Source organism: Diabrotica undecimpunctata, chromosome 3 (genome assembly GCF_040954645.1).
Source record: "Diabrotica undecimpunctata isolate CICGRU chromosome 3, icDiaUnde3, whole genome shotgun sequence".
NCBI classification, from domain to species: domain Eukaryota; kingdom Metazoa; phylum Arthropoda; class Insecta; order Coleoptera; family Chrysomelidae; genus Diabrotica; species Diabrotica undecimpunctata.
The window spans coordinates 69,881,711-69,907,874 of NC_092805.1; the positions used below are offsets into that span (position 1 = coordinate 69,881,711).

Genomic DNA, 26,164 nt, shown 5'->3' on the forward strand with positions numbered 1-26,164 from the left:
TAGATTTGATATTTTAATATAACATTTTATTTACTTAAACTAATCTTAAATAACTATCCTAATTTCCGAAAGTCCTAAAGTCCTAAAGTTCCTTAAGTCCGAAATTTACCGTAAATCTAAAATTGAAAAACAGTTTTCGTTTGAACCTTCGAAGAGAGAAGTCCAACAACAATAACCGGCTTATCGATTTGGTATTAATTAGTGCTCATGTTTTTGCTTGTTCGTGTTACTAAATTTATCAAAACTATTTAAATAAGTTAGATTTTAAAAACTTCGCTTCCCCATGGGGAGCGTAAAAAATAAGACGCCAGATGGTGAAAGTGGAGGTTTCTGTGAAAGTGGAGTTTTTGTGAAAGTGATAGTTTTTCCAATATGGAAAGTACTGCTGCCGTCATGGAATTGTAGACAATAGGTGCTAAGGAAAACGAACCAAAACTATTTGACTTAATAAATCCAGATAAGTACTCGTTAAATAATTATTGCGTATATGTTGAAAAAAATAATCAGCAAAATTTGGGTCGTTTGCATCCTATGTTTGTAGGACATATTTTACACAAAAATCTAAACGTACAAAACATTCAGGAAATTAAGGGAATAGGTAGAAATCGCGTTAAAGTAATATTAAGTTCAATAGCAGAAGCTAACAAGTTAGTGACAAATAAAAATTTAAAAGAATTAAACTTAAACGCTTTCATACCTAATTACCTTTTAGAGGTCAAGGGTCTGATTCGAGACGTTGACATAAGTTACGACGCTGATTATTTAAAACAAAACATAAATCCAAACTCAAGGGTTGAAGACATCAGACGAATGCACAGGAAAGTTGAAAAAGATGGTAAAGCTGAGTATGTACCTAAGAAGGCCATTGTAGCCAGCTTTGAAGGTAACATATTACCCAGCCATATATCCCTTAATTTTGTTTATTTTAATATGGAAAAATTTATAGGCAGGGTCACACGATGCTATAGATGTTTGAGATTTGGACACATATCAAAACAGTGCAAAAGCAGTCAAGAACATTGTATTTTATGTGGATCTGTAAAAACCGAAGAACACAACTTTTCTGAATCTAATAAATCATGTATACATTGCAAGAGTATACAGCATACATCGATTTCGAAACTATGCCCAATTTACGAGGAACAGAAACGTATTAAAAATTTGATGATAGAACAAAAAGTATCCTTCTTAGAAGCCAAAAAGCTTTTTCAATCTTCATATTCAGAAATAATAACAAACAATCGCTTTTCTGTCCTAGCAAACTACGAGGCAGAATTCCCGAAACTACCTCAAAGTTCTGGTAATACACATGCTTTTCAGCACCCACAACCTACAAATTCTCAACGTTCGGATAGTAGCAGACCTATGGCACTAATCCATAACAACAAAAAACGTAAAGTCACTACTTCTCCCTCACCCCCAAACTTACAAAACCCTCCGTTTAACTTCCGTTTTGGACCATCACATCCTCTTCCTCAGTATCCAACGCAATCTACCTTTCAACCTACAGAAGGTGATAATAAAGATATTGCACAGGTAGTGACGGAGTGTGTCATTAATTTTTTAAAAAAACTTACATACTTGAGGATTTAAAATCTGTAGATAATGAGAGCATAAATCGGAAAACATTTTCAGTATTGGAGGGTATTAAAACATTGAAATAAAATTCTTAGCCTATATCAAAATCAAAATTATTTATCTAAATTAAGTAATTCAAATGGAACTTTTTTCTGGCAGTTATTCTTATTTAAACATTAATCCAAGGTCAAAATGCACTAAGGTTTTCCAAGAACAAACAACTCTGAGAATTTTACAATGAAACGGAAGGTCCGTTGCATCCAATAAAAATAGTTTAGTTAATTTTTTAACTGCTGAAAACATTGATATAGCGTTGTTAAGTGAAACATGGTTCAAACCAAATCAAAATTATACATTTAAAGATTATAATATAATCCGCCAGGATAGATACGATGGGTATGCCGGTGTAGCAATTTTGATTAAAACTTCTATCCCATTCTGTCAAGTGAATATTACTAAAAATTTCAATGATACAATTTTAGTTTGTGGCATCTCCGTTAAATTTAAAAATTTAGAAGTGAGTTTCTTGTCTTTGTATAATCCACCTAAAGTCCGTACTTCTAAAGATGATTGGAAAAATATCTTTTCTCAAGTTAGATCACCTTGTATAATTGGAGTGGATATGAATGATCATAACTCATTATGGGGCTCGTCAGCAGTGTCAAGGACCCAAATCTTATTATTTTGAATAATGGGGAACCCACATTATCTTTCCAAATATGATACTCAGAAATCTATGATTGACATTTCTCTCTGTACAGCTAATCTAGCCAGTAAAGTTTCCTGGTACGTCTCTTTAGATACCTTAGGGTCAAATCATTTTGCTATAACCATGAACCTTTCCACATCTAACAAATCACATGAAACAATTTATCCAAAAAGCAAATGGAATATCAATAAAGCCAATTGGTCACTTTATACATCCTTAATAGAAAAAATGTTTGTCAACTATAGTAGCTCTTTAAACACTTACGAAAATTATAATTTTCTTATTGATTGTATTAATGAATCTGCTTCAAAATCTATTCCTCAATATAAAATTCTTAAACTTCTCCTAAAAATCGTCCCCCACCACCATTGTGGGACCCTTAATGTGATATAATAATTAATGACAGAAAAAAGTCATTAAAAGCTTACAAACTTTCATCGAGTTTTGATACCTACTTAAAGTACTCCAATTTAAACAAAAATACCTCTTCTAAGCAAATATGGTCACAGGCCAACAAAATAAATCGAAAAACGCAGAATAGTATAAAACCGTTCAGCAATGAAGTTTTAGAGGACTTCTTTAATAAAGTTTCTCCTCCCTGCTCCAAACAAAATCACCAATCTAATCACTTTTGTTGAAACCTTTTACTAAATCTGAATTAGATTTCGCTCTCAAAAATTGCAATAATAACTCCCCAGGGATTGATCAAATCAAATACCCTATGTTAATCAACCTACCAAGAGACGCTAAAGATCTACTGTTACAGGTTTTTAATGATATCATTCAAAATAACATCGTTATTGATTCATTTAAAAACTCCATTGTTGTTCCTATCCTAAAGTCTGGTAAAGATCCAAATATTGCAAATTCATACAGACCAATATCGTTACTTTCCTGTGTTTTTAAAACTCTAGAGAGACTCATAAAATTTAAACTGGATTGGTGGTTACAAAAAATAATTTGCTACTAGAAAATCAGTTTGGATATAAAAGAAGCTTTGGAACACTAGATTCTCTAACAACCACTGTGGTAGATGTACAAAATAACTTAAAGAGAAACAACTATTTAATAGGACTATTCTTGGATATTGAGGGAGCATATACGAATCGGTTTGCTTGTCAACTTTAAGAAACAAAATGGATAATTTATTTATTATGCCAATCGCATTCGTGAATACAATAATTGGATTTTACACAAAGAGGATCATCTATGTAAGAGATCATAATAACAAGCTAATTGGACCTCGATATAATTATCAAGGTATACCACAAGGCTCAGTTTTATCTCCAATCTTATTCAATATATACAGCTCTGACATACATAACATCCAAATAAATAACAGTTTATTCAAAATCGTACAGTATGCCGACGATTTCTGCATCTACACAGAAAACAAAAATATGAAACCTGTATGCAAAGCCTTAGCAAAGTATGTGAATCCCTTTTTTCATGGTTCTTAGAGAATGGTCTCAATTTATCTATAGAAAAATCAGTAGTATCATCTTCACAAGACATAACATTTCGTATTCACGTATCAAAAACAACAGAAGGGACTGGATGCGCATACTTTTTACCTGCTACAAACGTAGAATTCAAGTATAAACTACCAAATGAATTTTCAATCTTTTCAGCGGAATCAGCTATCTATACTTGAAGATCTATAATATGTTAAAAACACCTGCAATAGACATATTTTAATTGTGTCAGATTGCCTTTCAGTTTTGCAGAGCATAAAAAACATTGAATTGTCCTCAACATTAAGCAACCCCTACATATTTGAAAAAAAAATCGATTGTATCATTTATTATCGACTGGAGTCAACATAAAATTTATTTGGGTCAAAGCACATATTGGTCTCAAACATAATGAATATGTAGATCATTTAGCTAAAATGAGTCTAACAACTGGCTCTACGTTGATATATATGCTTAATACATCAGATGTTACTATGATTTTCAAAAAAAAATCAGCAATTTAGATGGAAAGAGCACTGGAAACTTTACTGTTCTACAAACCATAAAAAGTATACCTCTTTACAACCAATTATATCTCAAGCAACCTGGTTTCAGAATTTCAAAGCTCCTCGTAAATATATTACTACTATAAATCGAATACGCTTTGGACATGCATGCTACCATGCCATTTATTTAAAATAAAAGTCATCGATGATGATAGTTGCAAACATTGTGGTAAGCTAGGTGACCTCGATCACATCTTCTTTGAATGTCCTAAATTTATTCAGCATTCAAACTCCATGTATACAAAATTAACTAAATGCAATACATACGCTCCATATAATATACAGTCCTTGTTAGCCATAGGTTCTGTAATAATATATAATTTAATTATAGAATTTTTGTCAGACACATGCATAGCTTTATAAATCTGGTACTCGTTCATGAAAACTTTCATGAGCGTGTATAGGGTTAGACTTATATGTTACATATAGGATAAATAAAGTATTCCCTTTATCCTATATCCTATATAGGATAAACAAAGGGTATACTTAGTTTATCCTATATGTAACAATACCTTATCCGTGGTCCAGTATTATTTGTCTGTTAAAATAAATGTCTTAACGGACCCCTAGACGAGAAGTGAGTGTCCTTGTATTTTCCTTCGACGTGTTCTTCTATTAATTATTCGTCTATTTTGTTTTATCGTTTTAGGGATATCACTGTGCATTTGTCTGAGAGAAATAATCTGTACTTATGTATATATACTTTCTTAAATAATATATTATAACCTTTCGAGACTGGCTGAATGACGAAAGCTTTGCCACAAATATATATAAATATAGGGGAGAGTGTTCCACAGCGAAACATGTTCCACACTGAAACAAAGAGATTTTAAAATTCAAATACCGCGCCAAATCAACGCAACCTTCGCTTCAGAGAAGTTCCCGCCGTCCTCTACTTGTTATCTTAACCTCAGTGTGTGTAAATCCGCCGTTCTGTTGCGACGAAAAAAATATTGTTTTTCTGGTTCCAAGTAAATTTTAAGTGATATATTTTCAACCCGGTAAGTCTCCAATTATTTAATTTAATATTTGCTAAGAACGTTGCGGGGTTATGGTACATAATTGATTGATGATTTCTGAAATTTGCGGCATTTTGAATGTTTTAGGTTAGGTTGTTAAGTTAGTTGTTGGGAAAAGTGGTTAATGGTCCAGATTGAAACAAGTCCATGTGGGGCACAGTGAAACATGTTTCACTGTACCCCATGACACATGCAACAATGTTTTAATTATTTATTTTTAGTTGTCATCCAAGTTTAAGATGGCTCGTAACCGTAAGCGCAAAACAAACATTGGCACTTTCAGTCAAGAGCAGATGAAAGCAGCTGTGCGTCTCGTTGTTCAAGAAAATCTGCCTATAAGACGAGCAGCCGAATTACAAAGTGTTGCCTATGTTACTTTGTTTAGGTAAGAAATCAGATGCATTTAAGTAACTTTTTCTGTTGTATGATGCACTATTTTTCATTTCTAAAAATAGTTTTTCTTTTATTTTAGGCATGTACGCAAAGTTAAAGCGAACCCCGATTCAGACACTGTTTTTCGTCCCAAATATGATGTGAGGTTAATTTTTACACATGATGAAGAGAAAACCTTAGTTGACTATATTTTGACCTCTGCAAAGATGTGCTATGGACTTACTCCACTGGAATGCCGCAAGCTTGCGTTTGAGTCAGCAATAAAAAACAATAAGGAAATCCCTAATAATTGGAAAGAACAAAAAATGGCAGGTAGAGAGTGGTATTTTGGCTTCAGGAAAAGGCATCCAGAATTAAGTTGTCGAAAACCAGAAGCTTGTAGTTTATCTCGTTCTACTGCGTTTAACAGGCACAATGTTTCAACTTTTTTCAAAAATCTTGAAACAGTTCTTAAGCGTGAGTCTCGTTTTAGTGATGGCAGTAGAGTCTTTAATTTAGACGAAACTGAAACCACCACAGTTCATGCTCCTCCTAAAATTCTTGCCAAAAAAGGTATGAAACAGGTCTCTCAATGTACTAGTGGGGATAGAGGGGTTCTTGTAACGACCTGCAGTATCATTTGTGCTGGTGGTTATGCATTACCTCCGGCCATGGTATTTCCCAGAGTCCATTTCAAGGAAATGATGATACAAGATGCTCCAGCTGGTACGTTGGGATTGGCTGCTTCTTCTGGATGGATGAACAGGGAATTATTTCCGCAAGTAATGGAACATTTTATAAAATATTCTTCTAGTTCTTGTAACAACCCCAGCCTTCTCATTATGAATAATCACGAGAGCCATTTGTCAATGGAAACCTTGGATCTTGCAAAGTCGAATGGGGTCACAATATTGGCACTACCTCCACACTGCTCAAACAAAATGCAGCCCTTAGATGTAGCAGTATTTTCATCGTTCAAGGCGTATTATAACAATGCCATGCAAGGTTGGCTTCTTAATCACCCTGGTATTCCAGTAAATATTTTTAATGTCGGAAGTTTTGTTAAAGTTGCGCATGAAAGATCAATGACACCTACGAACATCAGTTCAGAATTTAAGAAAACTGGCATCTTCCCTTATGATCCAGAAATATTTTCAGATGACGATTTCCTCATGTCGGCTGTAACAGACAGACCAGAAAATCATTCTGAACCAACAGTTACTCAACAGCCTGAGCAAGAAACAGAAAAACAGCAAGGCATTGAGGGAACTGATCAAACGCCAGCAGAAAATAAAACCAATAATAAATCTTCTTTTGTTTCTCCACAAATCTTTCGAGGATTTCCAAAGGCACAAAAAAGAAAGATTCAGAAATCTAGAAGGCAACAAAAAACAATTATTGCGACTGACACTCCTGAAAAGGACGAACTAGCTAAAAAGGAATTGAGTAGAAAAAAAGTAAACCAAACAGCTGTTAAAAAGGTGACAAGAAAAATTACAGATGATGATGATGACGAAGAACAAGAATGGCAGGAATCATCAAGTGAAAGCGATTGGACACCGGAAGATCCAATTCCAGATCTTACTGAGGAATTAACCAGACCTCCAACTAAAAATAACTTCGTTTTGGTACAGTTTACGACCAAGAATTTGATTTACTTTGTTGGGAAAATATTGAACGTTTTGGAAAAAGATGAATTTGAAATTTCCTTTATGAGGAAAAGCGCAAAAGTAACTGGCAAATTCTTCTTTCCTACAAATCCAGATATTTCAGTTGTTCGGTTAGAAGATATTAAAATGCTTTTACCTCAACCGATTCTTTCTGGCTCAACGTCAAGACAAAATGCCTACATGAGTTTTGAAATAAATTTTAACAATCATGACGTTCGGTAAAATATATCTAAGTTCATTTAGGTCCTAGTGAGTAAAACTTGTATGACACTACATATTTTACATTAAACATATTTTTGTTTAGAAAGTGTTTCATTGTACCCCACCGATAGTTTCAGTGTGCCCCATATTTGGGGCACACTGAAACAAATGACATGGTAATAAAAAAATAATAAAAGATAGTTAATATTATTAGGTAATTCAAACCAATCGCTGCTATAATGACAAGTAATGTCTAATATTTGCGATATTACAAACAAATTATACAAAAATCTAATTTTTCTAAAAAAAATGATCCACTGTGGAATACTCTCCCCTAAATATATATATATATATATATATATATATAGATCTAGCGGTTAATGAGAGCTCCGTACTAAAACGGTATTATACTAACTCCAGGCGAATATACACTGTGTATATTATTATCTGGGTAGCGCTTTATGTGGACTCCGACCAACACGTCGGATTAAGTGGACTCTGTAATAGGTTAAAACACTTTTGGGATCCGTATACATTTCTTTGCGTACCCAACTAAACTCCTCCGTTGTTGCCAATAATTTGATTAGTCGTAGATTTTTAAATTTTACAGCAGGTACGTTTTGGAACTTCAAATTTATTTAAATATCAATCAATTTAGTCATCGAGAAATTTCACAAATACGTACTTGGTTAATGTAGTTAAATATTTTAATAATTATAATTTATATTACTTGCTTTAATTATAGATAAACTGAAATTAGTGTCTATTATAAACTTTGAATAGGCAAGTGTCCATTTTTATGTACTAGAATTTTTTTTAATACATTGGCACTGAAATATTTATTATATTATAAATGTACTTTCCGATGTTTCGATTGCTATAGTGTATGACTTACAATATTTGTTTCATCAAGCAGTAAAATTTAAATTATAATAATTTATAAATCAATCTTAAAATTATAATTTTTTACTGTCTAATTTAAATATTTCGATTTTTCATTGTAGGGAATTCAATATACTACTATACTTTAGATACACATAAACACATAGATATAATATTTCGGTGTCTTATGGTATAATTTTAGCCAACATATCTATTACAATTACATATAATATGTTCGGCCATATCGTTTTAAATACTTTGTCGCTTGTGCAAGCTATCATTGTTTTCAATGTTAAATCATTGTTTTTTGTATCTTGCGTTGTCAGGCATATAATTTTTAATTTAGAGGTACACGTATGTATAATATTCTTTTTTCTGTCACTTGGTTTAAATATAGTACACTTACATTCTTCTTGCTTATTTATTTTTATTCGTAATACTTATAAAGTATGTAATAACGTACCCGTTGTTGCAAAAATCAACAACGAGTACGAAAGATATCAGGTATTAGGGGTAGTATTTGTCAATCGAAATGCCGCTTACGACATATTAAATTAGAGAAAATTTCTCCAAAAATTCTATGACGTCCCCTTAGATAAAAACATCACTTGTTTTATTCACAATCTAGATTGAATTTCTCTCTTCTGTTGATTCGCTTGTATTTGTTTTTCATTTTGTTGATTTTAAGTAAAATCTGCGACATCTTCACTTTGTTGAAGATGTCGCAGACGGGAGAGAGTTTCTTATGAGATCAATATCATTACCATATGCTAGAAGTGCTTGGTACTTTGGGCCATTAATGGATTGCATTTTAAATAGGCGATTTCTATTTTAGAACGCTGTTCTTTAATTTTTTGAATATTTGAATTGAGAATCTGTATATTATTCGACTGTTTTATAACAGTGTTTCTTGTGTTATAGAATATAGTGCTGTTTATATAGTGCTGTTTAATAATAATAAAGTTCAAGCAACAATTCATATATGCAATAACTTGGTACTGATATCTCTGCTCCCCCATACCAGGTAGCAGTCCCGAAAACATTAAAACTGCTACACTCATGCTTCCTATTATCCAACGATTAGCCAGTCCAGGACTATACCCTTATTATGGTACTAATATTGCTGCTGTCCCTTATAAGTGAATAAAATATGCAAGGAAGATTTTGGCAATTTAATAGGATTTTGTATGTTAGAATATTATTACACCGAGAAAGTGAAAAATATCTATTTGTTATACGGATTTAATCTATAGATGAAATATTAGAATGCTATTAGCAGCAAATAATATGGCAGATAATATGCTGGAATTAGCAGTAGCATGTACTAACAGTGGCCATACCTAGTCCACTGTTAGTACATGCTTTTAGAAAAGAGAAAGCCAACTTATCCAATTTAAAAGCAGACAAAATCAATTCCAAATATGGATCGTAAGCCAATCCCTTATGTAAAGACTCTAAAGTAATAATTAGTGAAACTGTAAGCCAACAGCATAAAGTGCTGGTACTAGATATACAAGTAAAATATGAAATAAAACCAAAATATCGAGGAGAGTCACAAAAACAATTAATTGACGTTAACAAGCGACAAAGTAGTTCAATTTAGAACAGAAATAAAAAAAGAATGTGTTGGAATATGGAAAAAGGTCATAATGAAATTAGGAGAAATGTGTCAAAAATTATTAAAGAGGGTGTAACTAAAATACTTGAAAAAATCTCAGAAAATTGACTTAAAAATTGGTAAATATAGATAGTCAGACGATGTTTAAGACAATATAAAAGACAAGAGAAGATTATATAAGGAGGGACAAGAAAAAATATCAGAATAAGATTATCAAAAGTATCAAATAGATAAAGAGGAAGCAAATGTGCGGTAGCACAATCTAAGGTAGCAGCGCATGAAAAGCTGTACAATGAACTGAGTACTAAGAAAAAAATATATACAAAATTGTTAAAAGTGGAGCAAAGAAAACCAAAGATTTTAATCAGATTAAATGTATACGAGATAAATACATTAAACTATTTATGCAAGGAAAGGATCTAAAAAATAGCTACAAGGAGTTCTTTAACGACTAATTGAACTAAGAGTTTGAGAAAGCATCTATAGAGGCAACAGAGACAGTAATAGCAATGGTGCCGAAAATGACGACCGCGGAAGTAATTCAAGAGCTACATAAGATGAAAAAAGAAAAGGCATAGGTCCTGATGGCATCCCTGGATATATATGATCAGCATTAGGAAAATCAGGAACAAGTTGGCTAACAGGACTATTTAATAGAATTTTGAAAGTAAGGCGAATACCGGATGAATGGAGAAGTAGCATTTTAGTACCTGTATACAAAAACAAAGTAGATGTTAAACTCTGTACAAACTATAGAGCCCTAAAACTACTCTGTCACACCATGAAACTGTGGGAGAGAATAATTGATAGTAGGATAGAGGAAGAAACAGAAATATTAGAAAATCAGTTTAAATTCATGCAAATCATATCAACAACGGATGCAATTTTTATCATAAGGCAAGTAATGGAAAACTAATGTTAGAACAAGTGAGGGTAAGACTGATAAATTTCATTTGAGAATAGTATTGCATACGGGGGTCAGTGCTAATCCCTTATCTCTTCTAATTAGTGTTGGAAAAATTAACGAAAACATGTTAAGGAGATATCCCTTGGTGCCTTATGTATGCTAACGATGTGGTGTTAGTAAGAGATAAGGAGAGATAATTGAATTAATGATTGAGACAATGGAGATGGGCGCTTGAGCAAAAAGGTTTAAAAATAAGGTAAACAAAAACAGAGTATCTAAAGTGTGCATTTAAAAATCAACATTAGATATTGATATTGGATACCCTATACTATTTAATCAACGGAAATACTAAGATCACACGGGGAGAATAATATGGGTTATTTCTGGTTTCGTCAAAATTTACGCTGAAATTACTAACAAGAGAGTGCTCTCACTTCCACATGTTGAAATTGATATATAGTACCAACAGATGCTAGTCATATACCATCAGCACTAATAAAATGGAAACTATCAAATTAATGTCAATTTCATTTAATCAAACGTACTAACCTTAAAAATGATCATTTAAGATAACACACCTCAAAAATATTGACAATAAATTAAAAATAGCTTAAGCGTTATAAAAGTAACAGAGTAGCAAAGCTCACAGCATGAGAATAGTGCCTCGTACTTTTATAAAGAAATTTGTTGACAGACAAATATTTATTTTTTTATATACTAGGTTCTAAGAAAAGTGTACTCAAAACGAATAAATATTATCTAACAAGTGTTTTATTCCAGTTTCATATGAAAGCACCAGATCTTAGATATTATAAATTTCGTCATAGGTGCAAATTATAAATGAAAACCAAATGATAGAGCATATAGTGAAATATAAATATCTTAGCCCTCTATTGCCCGACTTTTTTGTAAACTTGTTTGTTTATAAAATGTTTTAGTTTGTATATGTGCTCAAATATCCATTTACAACAACTAGTAATTTTTTTAGATTTTTTAAATTTCGTTTGGTGAGAGTTTTGGGAGTGTTTAGCAAAAACTAACGAATTAAGTTATATATTTATTTATTATGTCATTCAAAAAAACAAATATTTGTAGTTAGTTGTAAAACATAAAGCAACTTTACATTTATCGCACATTACTTTAGAAGTATTACAGCATCCTGGTTTCTTGCATCTTTCCTTTTTTTCAGAAATTACTGGCCAGTGGAAGGTTTGGTCAAGCCTAACTTCCTTTGGTAGTACAATAGCAGTAGATCCTCTCCTCTGTTTTTTTACAATTTCGTTCTCAATTTCACTGAGCCTGGGACGTCGTTTGTTTTTGATCTGATCATTGCTTGCTAACAGTACGCTACATAAGTGGGACTTATGTAGCGTACTGGTTTTTCTTTTTAATTTCAAAGTAATCGCAATCACGACGATGCAACAACTAGCTGTTAACAACAGCTAAATCCAGAAGGTGAAAAAATATTTTTAGATACCACTTTTTAGATCTTATGTTTGTTCGGTAAAGAGCAATTAGTGAATCCATAAGATCGACACCTCCAATAAATTTATTATAAAATTGTACTGAATTTGGACAGCATACAATAATTCTTGATTTTTGTTTCTTATCCCACCTCTTGACTAACGAAGTAGGCTTAGAACCAACAAATGTACTAAGCAAATGAACCGGTTTATTATCGTACCACTTTAACGCTGTTTGTCTTATGCCATCTACTGTAGCGTGCTTTTCTTCTACAGTACCTCTGCCCTGTTTCTTCATATTCTTGTCATCAGAAAAATGGCAATAAGGCAATCTGTTTGGAAGAACAGTTCCCAAACATTGCAGTCCACGTTTTTCCATTTCAATCTGCAACTGAATGCCATTGAACCAGTTGTCAAAATATACTTTATAGTATTTGTTTGGTTTGATTATCTCACACAATCTTATTACTACATTACCGCTGGTGTCTACATTAGGTAAATGAAGGGGATCTTTAACAGTTCCTGTATATAATTCCCAGTTATAAACAATACCATTGCTATCACACAAAACAAATGCCTTGTATCCCCATTTTTTGGGTTTGTTCTTCATATATTGTTTTAAAGAATGTGCCTCTTTGAATGGTATCATTTGTTCATCAATACACAATTTTTCACTCATTGGAATACTTTGAAAATTTTAAAATAGACCGTTGATGAATGGTCTAATTTTGTATAACTTATCATTATTGTTGACCATATTTTCGTTATTATTGAAATACGTTTTAGTTTTTATTTCTTTCCAGCGATTCCTAGATATAGTATCGACTATTTGAGCAATACGTGTTTCCTTCTGCCAAAATGATCTTGTCCTTGGCAAGCCATATATTGACATCAGTAGAACAGATCCAATAAATTGGTTTAATTCTGCTAGTGTCATATTCAATGGTTTATTTATATTCTTTTGCAGTGCATACAAATTACTTTGTTCTACTATGTTTTCCAGCATATTGGTAGATATCATCTTTTTACAATAATGTAGAGGGGATTCCGGTTCTAATAATTTGCATGTTGGTAAATTACCTTTCCATTCTGGAATTGGAAATACTGTTCGAGAACCACTCTTCCACTGAATGTTTTTTACGATCATTTTTGACCTTTTGAGCACATTTTGTTCAGTGTGTTTTTCAGTTTTATCGGTATCGCCCTCATCTTCATCTTAGTCTAAATCTAAATTGGTATCATGGTCTAAATTTGCTTCGTACAAATCGTCTTCATTTTCCATTTTATTTGATTCTGGATCGATTAATATCTGTGTACCTGGAAAATTTATTACTACTTTCTTATTATCACTATTAAAGTCAGAGTCTTTGGATTCCTCGGATATTTACTGCTTTTCCCGTAGAACGTTTTTGTATCCATCCTAAAGAAATAATTTAAAATAATATGGTAAAGTGTGGATTCAAAGCAACATACCTGTTTTTTATCACAGTACTGAAACAACACAATAAAATAAACAAATGTCAACGGTAATCAATATCTAAATGCTGATATAATGCCTCTGTATGTATTTTTATATAAATTGTACACAATTTATAACAATAAATCACGATCGAAAATACAAACTTATAAGGCAGTCATGTCCATTTGACATACTGTTAAACATTTCCATATAGGTTTCGTCATAGGTTCATAGAGTGTATTAAAATGTATAACCAAATATTGCCTGAAATTAACAGAGGGCATACTAGAGTCGGAAATTGTTTTAAAAAAGTTTTCTGCATCAAAAACTCCTTTGTTACCTTGAGTACACACGGGGCTATAGAGGGTTAAAATAGCTGTATCGAGCGAGGATAAGGTTATTGATGAGGAAAAAAAGACCTATCGCTAAGGAAGTGAGAAAGTAATAGGCAAACGCAAAGAGCACTTTAATTACATTAAATGAAATATGCATTACAATCTATCATGACACACATATCTTGATACACATAAAACAAGACAATTAATAAACACGTTAAGAGAATCTTAAGAAATAATATCCAAAATTTAATTTTTAATACACAAAAGAAATAATGATATACAGAAGATACACAAATTAAAAAAACGTTATCCCCTTATTGTACGCAAGAGAGATACCTCTAGGAAAAATCAAAACGATCGAAAATATATACCAAAACAACACAATAAAAGTAAAAGTAGAAGAAGAACAAACCGACCCTATTGAAGGTGACAATGGAATAAGACAGGAATATTACCTGAGTCCTCTATTATTCAACCTGATTATGGATGAAATAATAAAAAATAAGAACTAAAAAAGGATACCAAATGGAAGAAAAACAAATTAAAATAATCTGCTGTGCAGACGACGCAATACTACTCTTTTAAAGTGAAAATGATTTACAACGTATGCTGTACCAATTTCATATAACCGCCAGAAAATTTAATATGTTAATTTGCCCAAAAGAGACAAAATGCATGGTTACAACAGCAAATTTACTAAGATGTTAATTGGAGCTGGAAGGTCATATAATAGAACAAGTGTTAGAGCTTAAATATCTAGGCATCACATTATCTAGCTACGGAAAGTTCGAAACTAAAGTGGAAGACCCAGTGAATAGAGCAAACAGAGCCACAGGCTGCATAAATGAAACATTATGAAGAAATAAAAATATCGAAACAGAAACGAAAGGCAGAATTTACAAAACAGTCATCAGACAAATAATGACATACGCGGCAGAAACAAGATCTGACACAGAGAGGACAAAAAGGATATGAAACAGCAGAGATGAAAACACTTAAAAAAATTGATGGTAAGACACTATGGGACAGAGCTAGAAGTACAGATATACGACGTAGATGCAAGGTGAAGAACATCAAAAACTGGTTAAGAAATAGAAGAGTAGAATGAAACGATCATATAAGCCGAATGACAACAAATAAAACAATAAAGACGGCAAGAGACGGTTAACCCATAGGAAGACGATCAGTAGGACGACCACGAAAACGATGGAAGGGCAACTTCCTGGAGGCACATTGAAAAACAGACAGTTATGTCTATATGAAAAGAAAAAGTAGAAGAAGAAGAAGATACACAGGATAACCAATAAAATAGTTGCAAGAAAGATAAAATAAATCAGTCATATTAATGTAGAATAGCAGAGGACAGAGTATTTGTCATAGCTTTAGACAAGTACCCAATTGAAAAAAGAACACAGGTCGTTCAAAAAAGACGGAACTCTAGAAAGAAAATAGCATAGATTTAAAAAAATAATAGTATAAACATGTCTTTTTCTACTTTTTTAATATTGAAGATACGTAAATAGTACATTGAATTAAAATGTAACCTTTGATATCTGTGATAAACCCATCACCTGAACAGTGGCGCCGATGTATGTAGTTAAGATTGTTTACACTTATTTTACCTGTTTATTTTTTTATTATCTATATATGAGTTGTGACAGATATCACAAACTTATTTATTTTCCACAAAGAGGTTCTTTAGAACCTAAAATTATTACTATACAAATCTGATTCGACATATCTTCAAAAAGTAATACACGGCATGTAAAATTTAAATTTTTAATAAAAAGTAAAAGATTACGCATTACTTATGGGGTTTAAAAAACAGGCCTTTAGGAAGATTGAAGTACTAATAAGACCACCGCAATCGGGTATACCCCGGGTAATGATTAATTAATTAATCGGCTAATTCTTCAGTCACCCCTTTAATATGATTTTGTCAAATTGGTCATTTTTAGGATCAACTATTCTAATAACATATGTCTATAACTGTTAAGGGTATATCTAAAAATCAAGAAACTTTACTTTATTTAAACTTATCAGACATATGAGCTAAACACGAATCTGACTAATTTCTAGTACAGGAAACACATATAGGGCCTAACCTAGGGTATTTGGTATATAGCTGATCGCTGAAAACCACATTATAGATATAGACATACTATTTCTATCGGAAAAAAAGCAAAGAATAACTCAAAGTAAGAAAGAACAAAACCAGTCAGCTAAGAGAACCTTTTAATGATTTTGAGCTTGGATCCACCATCTACATATTTAATGAAAAATAATACAGATACCGACATTGAGGAACTGAGCACAAAGCTTATTACGAAATCTGGACCAAAAACACTAGAATGGCTTATCCAGATGATGAACAACTGTATTCAAATTAGGAGATACCCAAAGTCTAGAGACAAGCCAAAGTTGTTACCTTGCTTAAACCTGGCAAAAACTCCAACGACCACAAAAACTATCAGCCGAAATTTTTAGTTTGTCAGCTATTCAAAGTAATGTACATCACAAATACTAAATCAAAGATGGGTACGAAAAATATCGGGTATCAATGGTGGTATTTTTCAATCTAAATGCCGCTTACGACACCTTAACTTACAGAATATTTTTTCAAAAACTATATGATATCCCCTTGGATAACAAACTCACTTATATTGTCTGCTTATGCCTACACAAGAGAATATTTTTTATATCACTCAATGGTAAGAATAGCAGATGAAGAACGGTCTCGCTTGGGGTAGCATAAAGGCACCTACACTGTATAACATTTACACAAACGAACGATCCATACCGGTAGATACTAGGACTTCTATTATATAGACGATACACCTATTATTTGACAATAAAAATAAACTATGAATCAATTTTCAGCCAAAACCCCTGAAAAGCTCGTGTGTGCTCCTTCAATTTCCCTAACATAGACGCTTTCACAAAACTGAACATCCAATAATGTCATGATTGTTGAACGTAGACTCCCTATAAATTCCTTGAAAATAGTTTGTATCGCACGGGGTCAGTCACAGATTATTGTTTAAAACTAAAAGGTAAATTGAGGACCAGAAATAATATTGTTCGCAAGCTTGTCAGCTAAAAATGAGGTGCACATCCTTCCACCCTTAAAACATAGACGCTTGCACTATATGCATCTGCCGCCGAATATACCTTGTTAGACAAATTAACCATTCTTTGTTTTTGTGCACACTACTATCAATTTTAACACAAAAATATCTATTGTAGCTCTTAACCATATTTATTTTGAGATAACCGTTCATCGAGATATCATATGTAGTACACAAATAAGACCAGAACTAAAATAATAAAAAAGCTTTATAAAAGATATCGCAGAAGATTGGATAAAATAAAATTAGTTTTTATTAATCGGATGCTTACATAAGACGTACAAAGACATACTCACGTAAACAAAATATATTACGAAATTTCTGTAATTAAAAAAAACATCGAGTTCGGCATTGAACTAATAAAATTATATTAAATAAAAGAACAACATTTTTAAAAATGCAGAAAAAATAAAATTTTTTATGCAAGCGAATATTCCATTAAATAATAAGCCCAAATCCTTTTGTATCTATATACCTGTTTTTAAAGAACCAGTTACCTTTTAGTACGTAGTTATACCAGGTAATAAGATATCCTCTGTTACTCAGTGTAATGCGTATTAGATTACACTGTCTACGATCAGTAGATAAAAATAAGGAGCCCATATGAACCGTTCAGGATATATGCTGAAAATATACGGTATAATCGCACAGTTGCCAAACTCTCAGAGCTTACTTAAACCGATAAACGTATGTTTCAAATATACATTGAAGAAGATCTGTACGACCCCTATAATATATACACGTGAACTAAACGATATACATTTATGATACAGGGGTATTTACGGGCTCCAAAAAATTTTTATAAATTAATAAACTCTACATGTTGATGAATCGACAGAACCAATATTATGGAATGGTCAAGTGAGCTCCGTATATCGGTATCCACTTGACCACGGAGCTCAATTGAACCTGAATTTTAACATGGGCGGAGTCCACTTTATGCCGTAGATATATATATATATATATATATATATATATATATATATATATATACTCCCTCTATAACGCGAACTGAAATGACAGACTAATTACCTCGTTATAAGCCGATCTCGTTATATCAGACAATAATAATACTGTGCATACATATGAATCTGTAGTTTTCTAAACCATTAACTTCCTATAGTGAAGCCATTCGGAGCAATATAAGATGCTAATAAATATTGTTTGAATGGCGTTTTTGAAAAAAAGTTATTTACTTTTATTGCCAATGAAATACATATATTAAAACAAAAAAGATTTGTTTGCTTTTATTATCAATGATATACGTTAAAACAAAAAATCTGTACTTATATTTTTTTCCAACTACATAATATATAAAGCGTATTTTCAAGGATAACATAAACTATTGCTTCTGCAATTTTAAGAACTCTGTCATTTTTAACTGCTTTAAATGGTCCAGTATCATTCTCTCATATTTTCTAAAGATGTGAAATAGTTGTATTTATTCATTGTAAAGAACTTTATTGCGGGCTGCAGTTAAGTTTATTGAGGGGCTGTTTGAAAAGGTATTTATTTATAGCCACGACCGGACCAAAAACGTAAAAAACACGTTTTTGGATCTTATTTTCTCTCGTTATAACCAAATTTGCCTCGCTATAGACGGTTATAGTTCAATAGAAATTTCACGGGACATCTAATGTATCTCGTTATAAGCGAAACCTCGTAATAACCGTGTTCGTTATAGAGGGAGTATACTGTATATATATATATATATATATATATATATATATATATATATATATATATATATATATATATCAACGGCACGCTACATACCTTATATGTACTATACGTCTCTTACGTCGTTTGATTTGATGTGTCGTATGCTAGGATTCGGCTAGTTGTTCATTTTGTATTCAATCAGAGACCTTCTTTAGGTCAATAAAAAATTTACCTTAAAGTGTATCTATTGACATCCAGAGTGTCATTTGATATCTCATATGTTGCTATACGTTCATTATTGAAGAAGAACCTGAGTAATCCTCTTTTGGTAGTCGCCTTGTTTGTTTCTTATATCTCAATATATTCGTTATATATTCATTTGCTATATCTCATGTTAGGATTCCTTTAGTGATTTAATTTGTACTCAGCTAGAGGCTTTAACCTCTAGCTGAGGGTTTAACCTCTCTTCTCTCGAATGATGTATCATACCACATCACATTATATCATATCATATCACAATCTGACAAACTATTCTACCCCTACCACAAAACACTTAAAATATATTTAAAACATCAATTTATACAATGAATAATTATCAATAAACTAACTGTATCGTTTCAACAACAGAATATGATTGAAATGTCAGTTGGTAGTTCTGATTTATTTCCTAGCTGGCGCTAAAAGTTATCATCCCAGACAATCTGCGTAAACTGCTAAGGAAATTTTGTATCCGTTTATTAAACACCACAAATTTAAGTTTCTTTAATTTTCTAAGATCTTAATTTTTTCTTTAAAGATTTTGTTTAATAATTTTAGTAATTTTGAAAATTTGTTAAATATAAAATAGACCTCATTCATCACTTACACGTTCATTATTATTTTGTATTTATGCTTAATTACTTGATTTTGATTATGATTATATTTTATTATAATGGTTAAAAAAAAAATCAAAAAAATGATATGTTGTGTTCTGAAAGTGGAAGCACAGCTTTCGTATCGTCTATTTATGGTTTTTAATGTAAGTTATTTTATTTAATTTTATTTAGTTTTATTTAATTTTATGTAATTTTATTAAATTTCATAATTGTATTTCATTTAATTTTGATTTTATTTTATTGTATACAAATATTTTAAAATTAAAATTAGCCAAATAAGCAAAAGTTCACAAAAATTAAAATGACGTTTTCATAACAAATAGGTAAGTAATTTTCAGAGAATCGCTCAACTTTTGCGTGAAATCGTCTTATGAAATCAATATGAAAATAAATTTTACCTTAAAATTAGAGCAACAAAAATTTTTGTCAATTTTGCGAAAAAAATAATCGTACTATTAGTTATATATGTAATTAGTTAGTATTAATATATGTAATTAACATTAATAGTATTAAATTAAACGCTATCTTTTCATGAAAAAAATATGATTTACTCATAAGCCATGTCAATATATCAGTTGGTAGTTCAGATTTCTTTTCTAGGTGGCGCTAGGAGTTTAAATCTAAACTAACATAAAGCCTTAAATTATTTTGGTTATTAACTCTAATTTTAAAATAACAGTAACCAATATTAATAATTATATTAATATGTAATTAATATTTTTGGTATTATTAATTAAACGTAACGTTTTCATTTTATTTTATGTTGGTAAAACGTTGATGTTTCTTAAACGTCATTTTACTTTTATAATAAGTACATATGTAAATCTTACCTTATAATTACAGTAACATATATTTTTAGCATTTTTGCGAAAAAATTAATTAGTGATGAGTAAGGATATTTGAATCATCAATTTGTAGAATAAATAAATAAACCGTATCGTTCAAAAATAAAATGTAATGATGTTGGTAGTTCAGATTTTTTTCCTAGGTGGCGTAGTTACCTTACCGGTCAAACAGTGTGATTTGTCGTTCTAGCCTTTTATATAGATAGATTTCTTTGAATGTACTTATTATTTTTACTATTCTATTTTCTCCGTGCTCTCATTTCTACTCAGCTCTTCACTTGCCGTGTATTTATTGTTTCTTTATCATCAGTCGTTAATCTATTACATGTATTGTAGGTATATCATAATTAAATTATCATAATTTCATTAGTTAATGTGTATGATTTTCTTCCATTTCCTTTTACTTTTCTACCTGAACGCATCTTCTGAAACTGGAACACTAATGGTTGAGAAAATAGAGTCCATATATCCTGTGGGATATCTGCCTCTATTTATGGTCTTTTTCCCTGTATGATCTCTCTATGATAAAATCAATTAAGCATAGATTCGATGCGATCTTAAATATGCTAGGGTTTTCTATAATCTGTATGTATTGATTTAAATTAATATAGTTCTTACCTGTCTAGTATATGGAGAAAACCTAGTTGTTTCTTCTATTTGGCTTTTAGGCTTTTCATCAGTGTATAAAATACAATTCTGGAAACAATTTTGGACTGATCTAAAATAAGAAAACAAGTTAATCAGGATCACCAAATAAATAAGATGTTAATTCTGCTACAAAGGTCTTGGTTAGCGTTTTCACTTTGATTTTATTTATTTAGTGTTGTGTATTTGGATATTTGGTGATCTAATAATTAATCTGGTTTACTAATTAGAGCACTGCGATCTCAATAAATATAGTTCTAGGAAGTTTAATTTTTTTTATACATACTTGACAAATTTACACAAAGCGCACTCATTAATATATTTTAGACAGATGCATAAAGTTAATGCGTTTTGAAAAATAATGCATATGGAGAAAAACCATTTTCAATCTTTTAAAAAAACACTATTATTTCAGAAATTATATGGCGAAGAAAAGCACGTACTAGAGAGCCTTTTGATGCAGTTACACTGGAAAATGTGAAGAAAGTCCATGAAATAGTTTTAGCTGATAACAAAATGAATGTGCGTGAATTGGAAAAGGCCACAAAAATTTGTAAATAGCAAACTAGTCATATTTTAAATGAAGTTTTGAATATATGAAAAAATATCCTGCCCATGGGTGCCGCCTTTGTTGAACATTGACCAAAAACATGATTTAGTAACCACTTTTCAGCAGTGTTCGGACCTTACGAAGCGCAATCCGTCGGATTTTTGGCTTCGATTGGTAAGCGTTGAATCTGTTGACCTTTGATTAGACGGCCCCATATGTAGAAGAAAAATGTGTTGTTTCTTCAAGACAACGCACCTGATCACAAAAGTGTTATGGCAATGCCAAAAATTCATAAATTAGGCTTTGAATTTTTTTTTCATCCATCTTATTTTCCTGGTTTGGCCCCACCGAATAATATGTGTTCGCAAATCTGAAGAGTATGACTGAGTTACGACTGCAGACAAAAAAATTTTGTTTTTTTTCGGTTATTTTGATATTCATTTTAGGTCGTATTCGACTGTATTATCTACGTATCCAATTACACTAAGTAATTGACCTTCTTCTTCTTCTTCTTCTTCTTCCTCTTACCGTACCTTATTAACTCTCCTTGACGTTGGCGATTAACACAGCAAGACTCACTATCTTGACCTCTTCAGAACAGTTATTCGACTCTCCCATGTCCATTCTCTGACATTTTTCAACCACCCAACTTGTTTTCTACCAATTCCCCTATGTACTTCAATTTTACTCATCGTAATTATTCGAAAAATATTATAGTATTTTCCCCGCATTATTTGTCCAAGATATGCTATTTTCTTGGATTTGAAGCTAGGAATCTGCTGACAAGTACCTAATTTCTTCTCTGTTGAGAACTGCTTCATTTGTCTTCTTAGTCGTCTACAATATTTTTAGTACTCCTCTATAAAACCACATTTCAAAAGCCTCTAAGCAGTTAATAGTAGATATTTTCAAGGTCCACACTTCGGTGCCATATAAGATAACTGACTATATATTGTAACATTTAATCATGCATTTCAGAAATTAAAGTGATCGTTACAAAAGAGTGACCTCAGTTTTATCTAGACCTAATTGTTCAGTAATATTACAACCTAGATATTTAAATTTGATACACTTTGTATTGGTTGTCTATCTCATGAACTCTTATCCCAACGTGATATTGGGCTTTAAAATACATTTAAGTAATCCAACAATTATGGATTATTTGAAAGCATTAATTAACAAGCTTATAAAACACAATAAAATATCATAACATATGAATAAAGTAAAACAGGCTACAATATTCAAAAGGAGCGATAAAAAATAACCAGAAAACTACAGAGGAATTAGTTTGCTAAATACTACCAACTAAAATTTTGCAAGAATAAATCGGCTCATAAACTTAAAGATGAGCAACAAGGTTTTCGTACGGAAAGTTCGTATACAGCTGAATATTCGGCATATAACAGATTACAGAGAAAACATTAAAATACAATAAACTCTCATTCCTATATTTGATCGACTTGAAGATTGCATTTGACAGACTAAACTTATAGATGTAATACTTCTCTTGGAAAGACCAATAAACTCTTGGGTAAAACAATAAGATGGAAGTCAGAATAGATGGACAACTTACGAAACCGGTAAAGGTAATGGAATGAGACAGGGGGATTCATTAAATCCTATGCTATTTAAACTGCCCATGAAAAATGAAATTAAAATTCTCCAAGGGTATGGACACAAAAAATGTTTGTCACAGAAAGCCTCGCAGTGTAAAATGCACGGAGTCATTGTACGAAAGATTACTCCAGGAAAACTCAAGAACCAATGTTATATGTGTCAACTGTAACGAAAATCATTCAGCGAATTACAGAGGCTGCATAGTCCATAAGCATCTGCGAGAAAAAATGTATTAAACACTAAGACTGAACAACGACCATCCAAATAACAAGAGAACACCTAACATTCAACCAGGAAGCACATACGCACAGAGAGCACAATCACACACAGCCCAAATAAATTACCAAATCACATATAATCTAGCTGCACAACAAACTAATGATATGACAGGATTAAAATCAATGATGAAAGAACTTATAAATCAAACGGGTACAATGATAAATCTGATTTCTACTATTATCAATAAAATATCTAAATGACGCACCTAATTAAAATTACTGATACCAGATCATAGCGACAATTATAGCGAGATTCATAACTTCTTAGAAGCCCCGCTTCAACTGGACTTCCGATTAAAAACTTCACGCTTACCGAAATGAGCAATACAATTACGAAAAATTTAAAACCAAAAGAAGCCCGAGTTTGATCTGATAGCAGGGAAGTATTTGCAAGGATGTACAATAAAAGAGTACATATATCTGTAGCGCATTTTCAACGCCATCATCAGAATAAGCTACTTTCCGAGTCAATGGAAAATTTCACAGATTATCCTAACACCAAAACTTGCAAAAAAAAAGAAGACCTAAAATCCTATAGACCTATAAGTTAGCTGCCGACTATATCAAAGGTATTCAAAAATCTTTTGCTGATAAGATTAATTCCAATCTTAGAAAAAACTAAACTTATTTCGGACCACTAATTCGGCTTAAGGTTAAGCATGGGATCGAACAGGTCCACAGAATAGTAAAAAAAAATTCCTACGGGCTGGAAAGTAAATCCTACATCTCAGTAGCCTTCCTAGATGTCAGTTAAGCCTTCGATAAGGTTTGGCATGAAGGCCTACTTTATAGGATAAAGAAACAATTGCCTTATTCTTACTTTCCACTCCTAAAATTCTAACCAATAGATGGATACCTTTTGGTAAAGCAGCACGATTAATACACTCAGCTTCACCCTATCAAAGCAGGTATTCTACAAGAAAGCGTACTAGGACCTATTTTATTTCTAATGTTCACTGCAGATCTCCCATCCAGCAGCTACTTTTGTTGCTACTTTTGCAGACGACACCGCAATACTGGATATGGAGTCTAATTCTGAAAAGTTGGCTTCAAAAATGGCGAATTAGTTTAAATGAGACCAAGTCAACACATTTAACCTTTACAATGAAACCAAGTGAATGCCCTCTAGTCACACTCAATAACAAGCAATCAAGTAAGGCAAACGACACAGAACACACAATACTTAGGTATCCATTTTCACAAATGACTAACCTGGCAGAAGTACATCTTTACCAAAAGAAAACAACTGGGCATAAAATTGAAACATATATAGTGGTTAATTGGTCAGGACTCTAAATTAACATTGGATAAGAAACTGCTTATATACAAGGCAATCCTCAAGCCCATATGGATATATGGTATTTAGCTATGGGACACCGCTAGCAATTCTAATCTTGCAATCCTCCAAAAGTACATCCCATTGTATTAGCGAAGCAGTTATTCGGTGACAATAATGAAGTGCGTAGGCTGAAAAGTTTTAAATCAAATGATGATTTAATGTTTAAGCAAAATTAACTGTATTTTAAATTCTACCTATTTTATGTAATATATTTTGTTGCGATTGTAATTTATTATTTTATTACTTTTAACTTACATACTTTTTAATTAAACTATTTATAATAAATTAGTAACATTTACAGTTGCTAAATAAAAAAAGGAACTCTCAAACCTTGTTTATTTTTGGATAGATTGTAATTTTAATTATAATTAATAAACTCAAAATAATAGTAAGATACAATAAAACATCATAGGAATGAAGTACAAGCGAGCTAGTTCTAATATTTAAAAAGGGCGATAGAAAATACCAAAAAACTACAGAGGTATTAACTTGCTAAATACTACAAACTAAAATTATGTAAGAATAAATCAGCTCATAAATTTAGCGCAGATGAGCAACATAGTTTACGTACGGGAAGGTCAAATACAGCTGCAGTATTCGTCATATGACAAATTAGAGAGGAAACATTAAAATACAGTAGGTGACCAAGCCAGTTTAGTCTTTGTGACTTTACAAATCTGACAATATATGCGCTCTGCATTAGTTCATCCAGCTCGTGATTCATTTTAATTCTCCACGAACCATCGCTGCATTGGGTTGGTCCAAATATCTTCCTTAGTATTTTGCGCTCAAATATTCTCAGTTAATTTTCATCAGTGGTTGAGAGGGTCCACGTTTCACATCCATATGTGACCGTTGGTCTAATTACTGTTTTGTAGATTCTCAGCTTAGACTCACGATTCAGTAACTTACTTTTCATTAAGTCTTTGTATGCATAAAAGCACTTATTACCGCTAAGAATCCGTGCTTGTATTTCTTGACTGATGTTG

At 31.9% G+C, this 26,164-nt stretch overlaps 1 protein-coding gene across 4 annotated transcripts in view; it reads right to left on the minus strand.

The window, feature by feature from the left end:
• The window catches only part of LOC140436892 (facilitated trehalose transporter Tret1-like), a 142,989-nt gene that overhangs the window by 20,714 nt on the left and 96,111 nt on the right, over window positions 1-26,164 (minus strand). For all 4 annotated transcript variants that reach the window (XM_072526055.1, XM_072526052.1, XM_072526054.1 and 1 more), the window contains exon 2: window positions 21,365-21,464. Coding sequence is in view for 2 of the 4 variants with exons in the window: in XM_072526052.1 (XP_072382153.1) it covers window positions 21,365-21,464 (100 nt within the window). In the remaining 2 variants the exon portion in view is untranslated. The remainder of the gene's footprint in view (window positions 1-21,364; window positions 21,465-26,164) is intronic.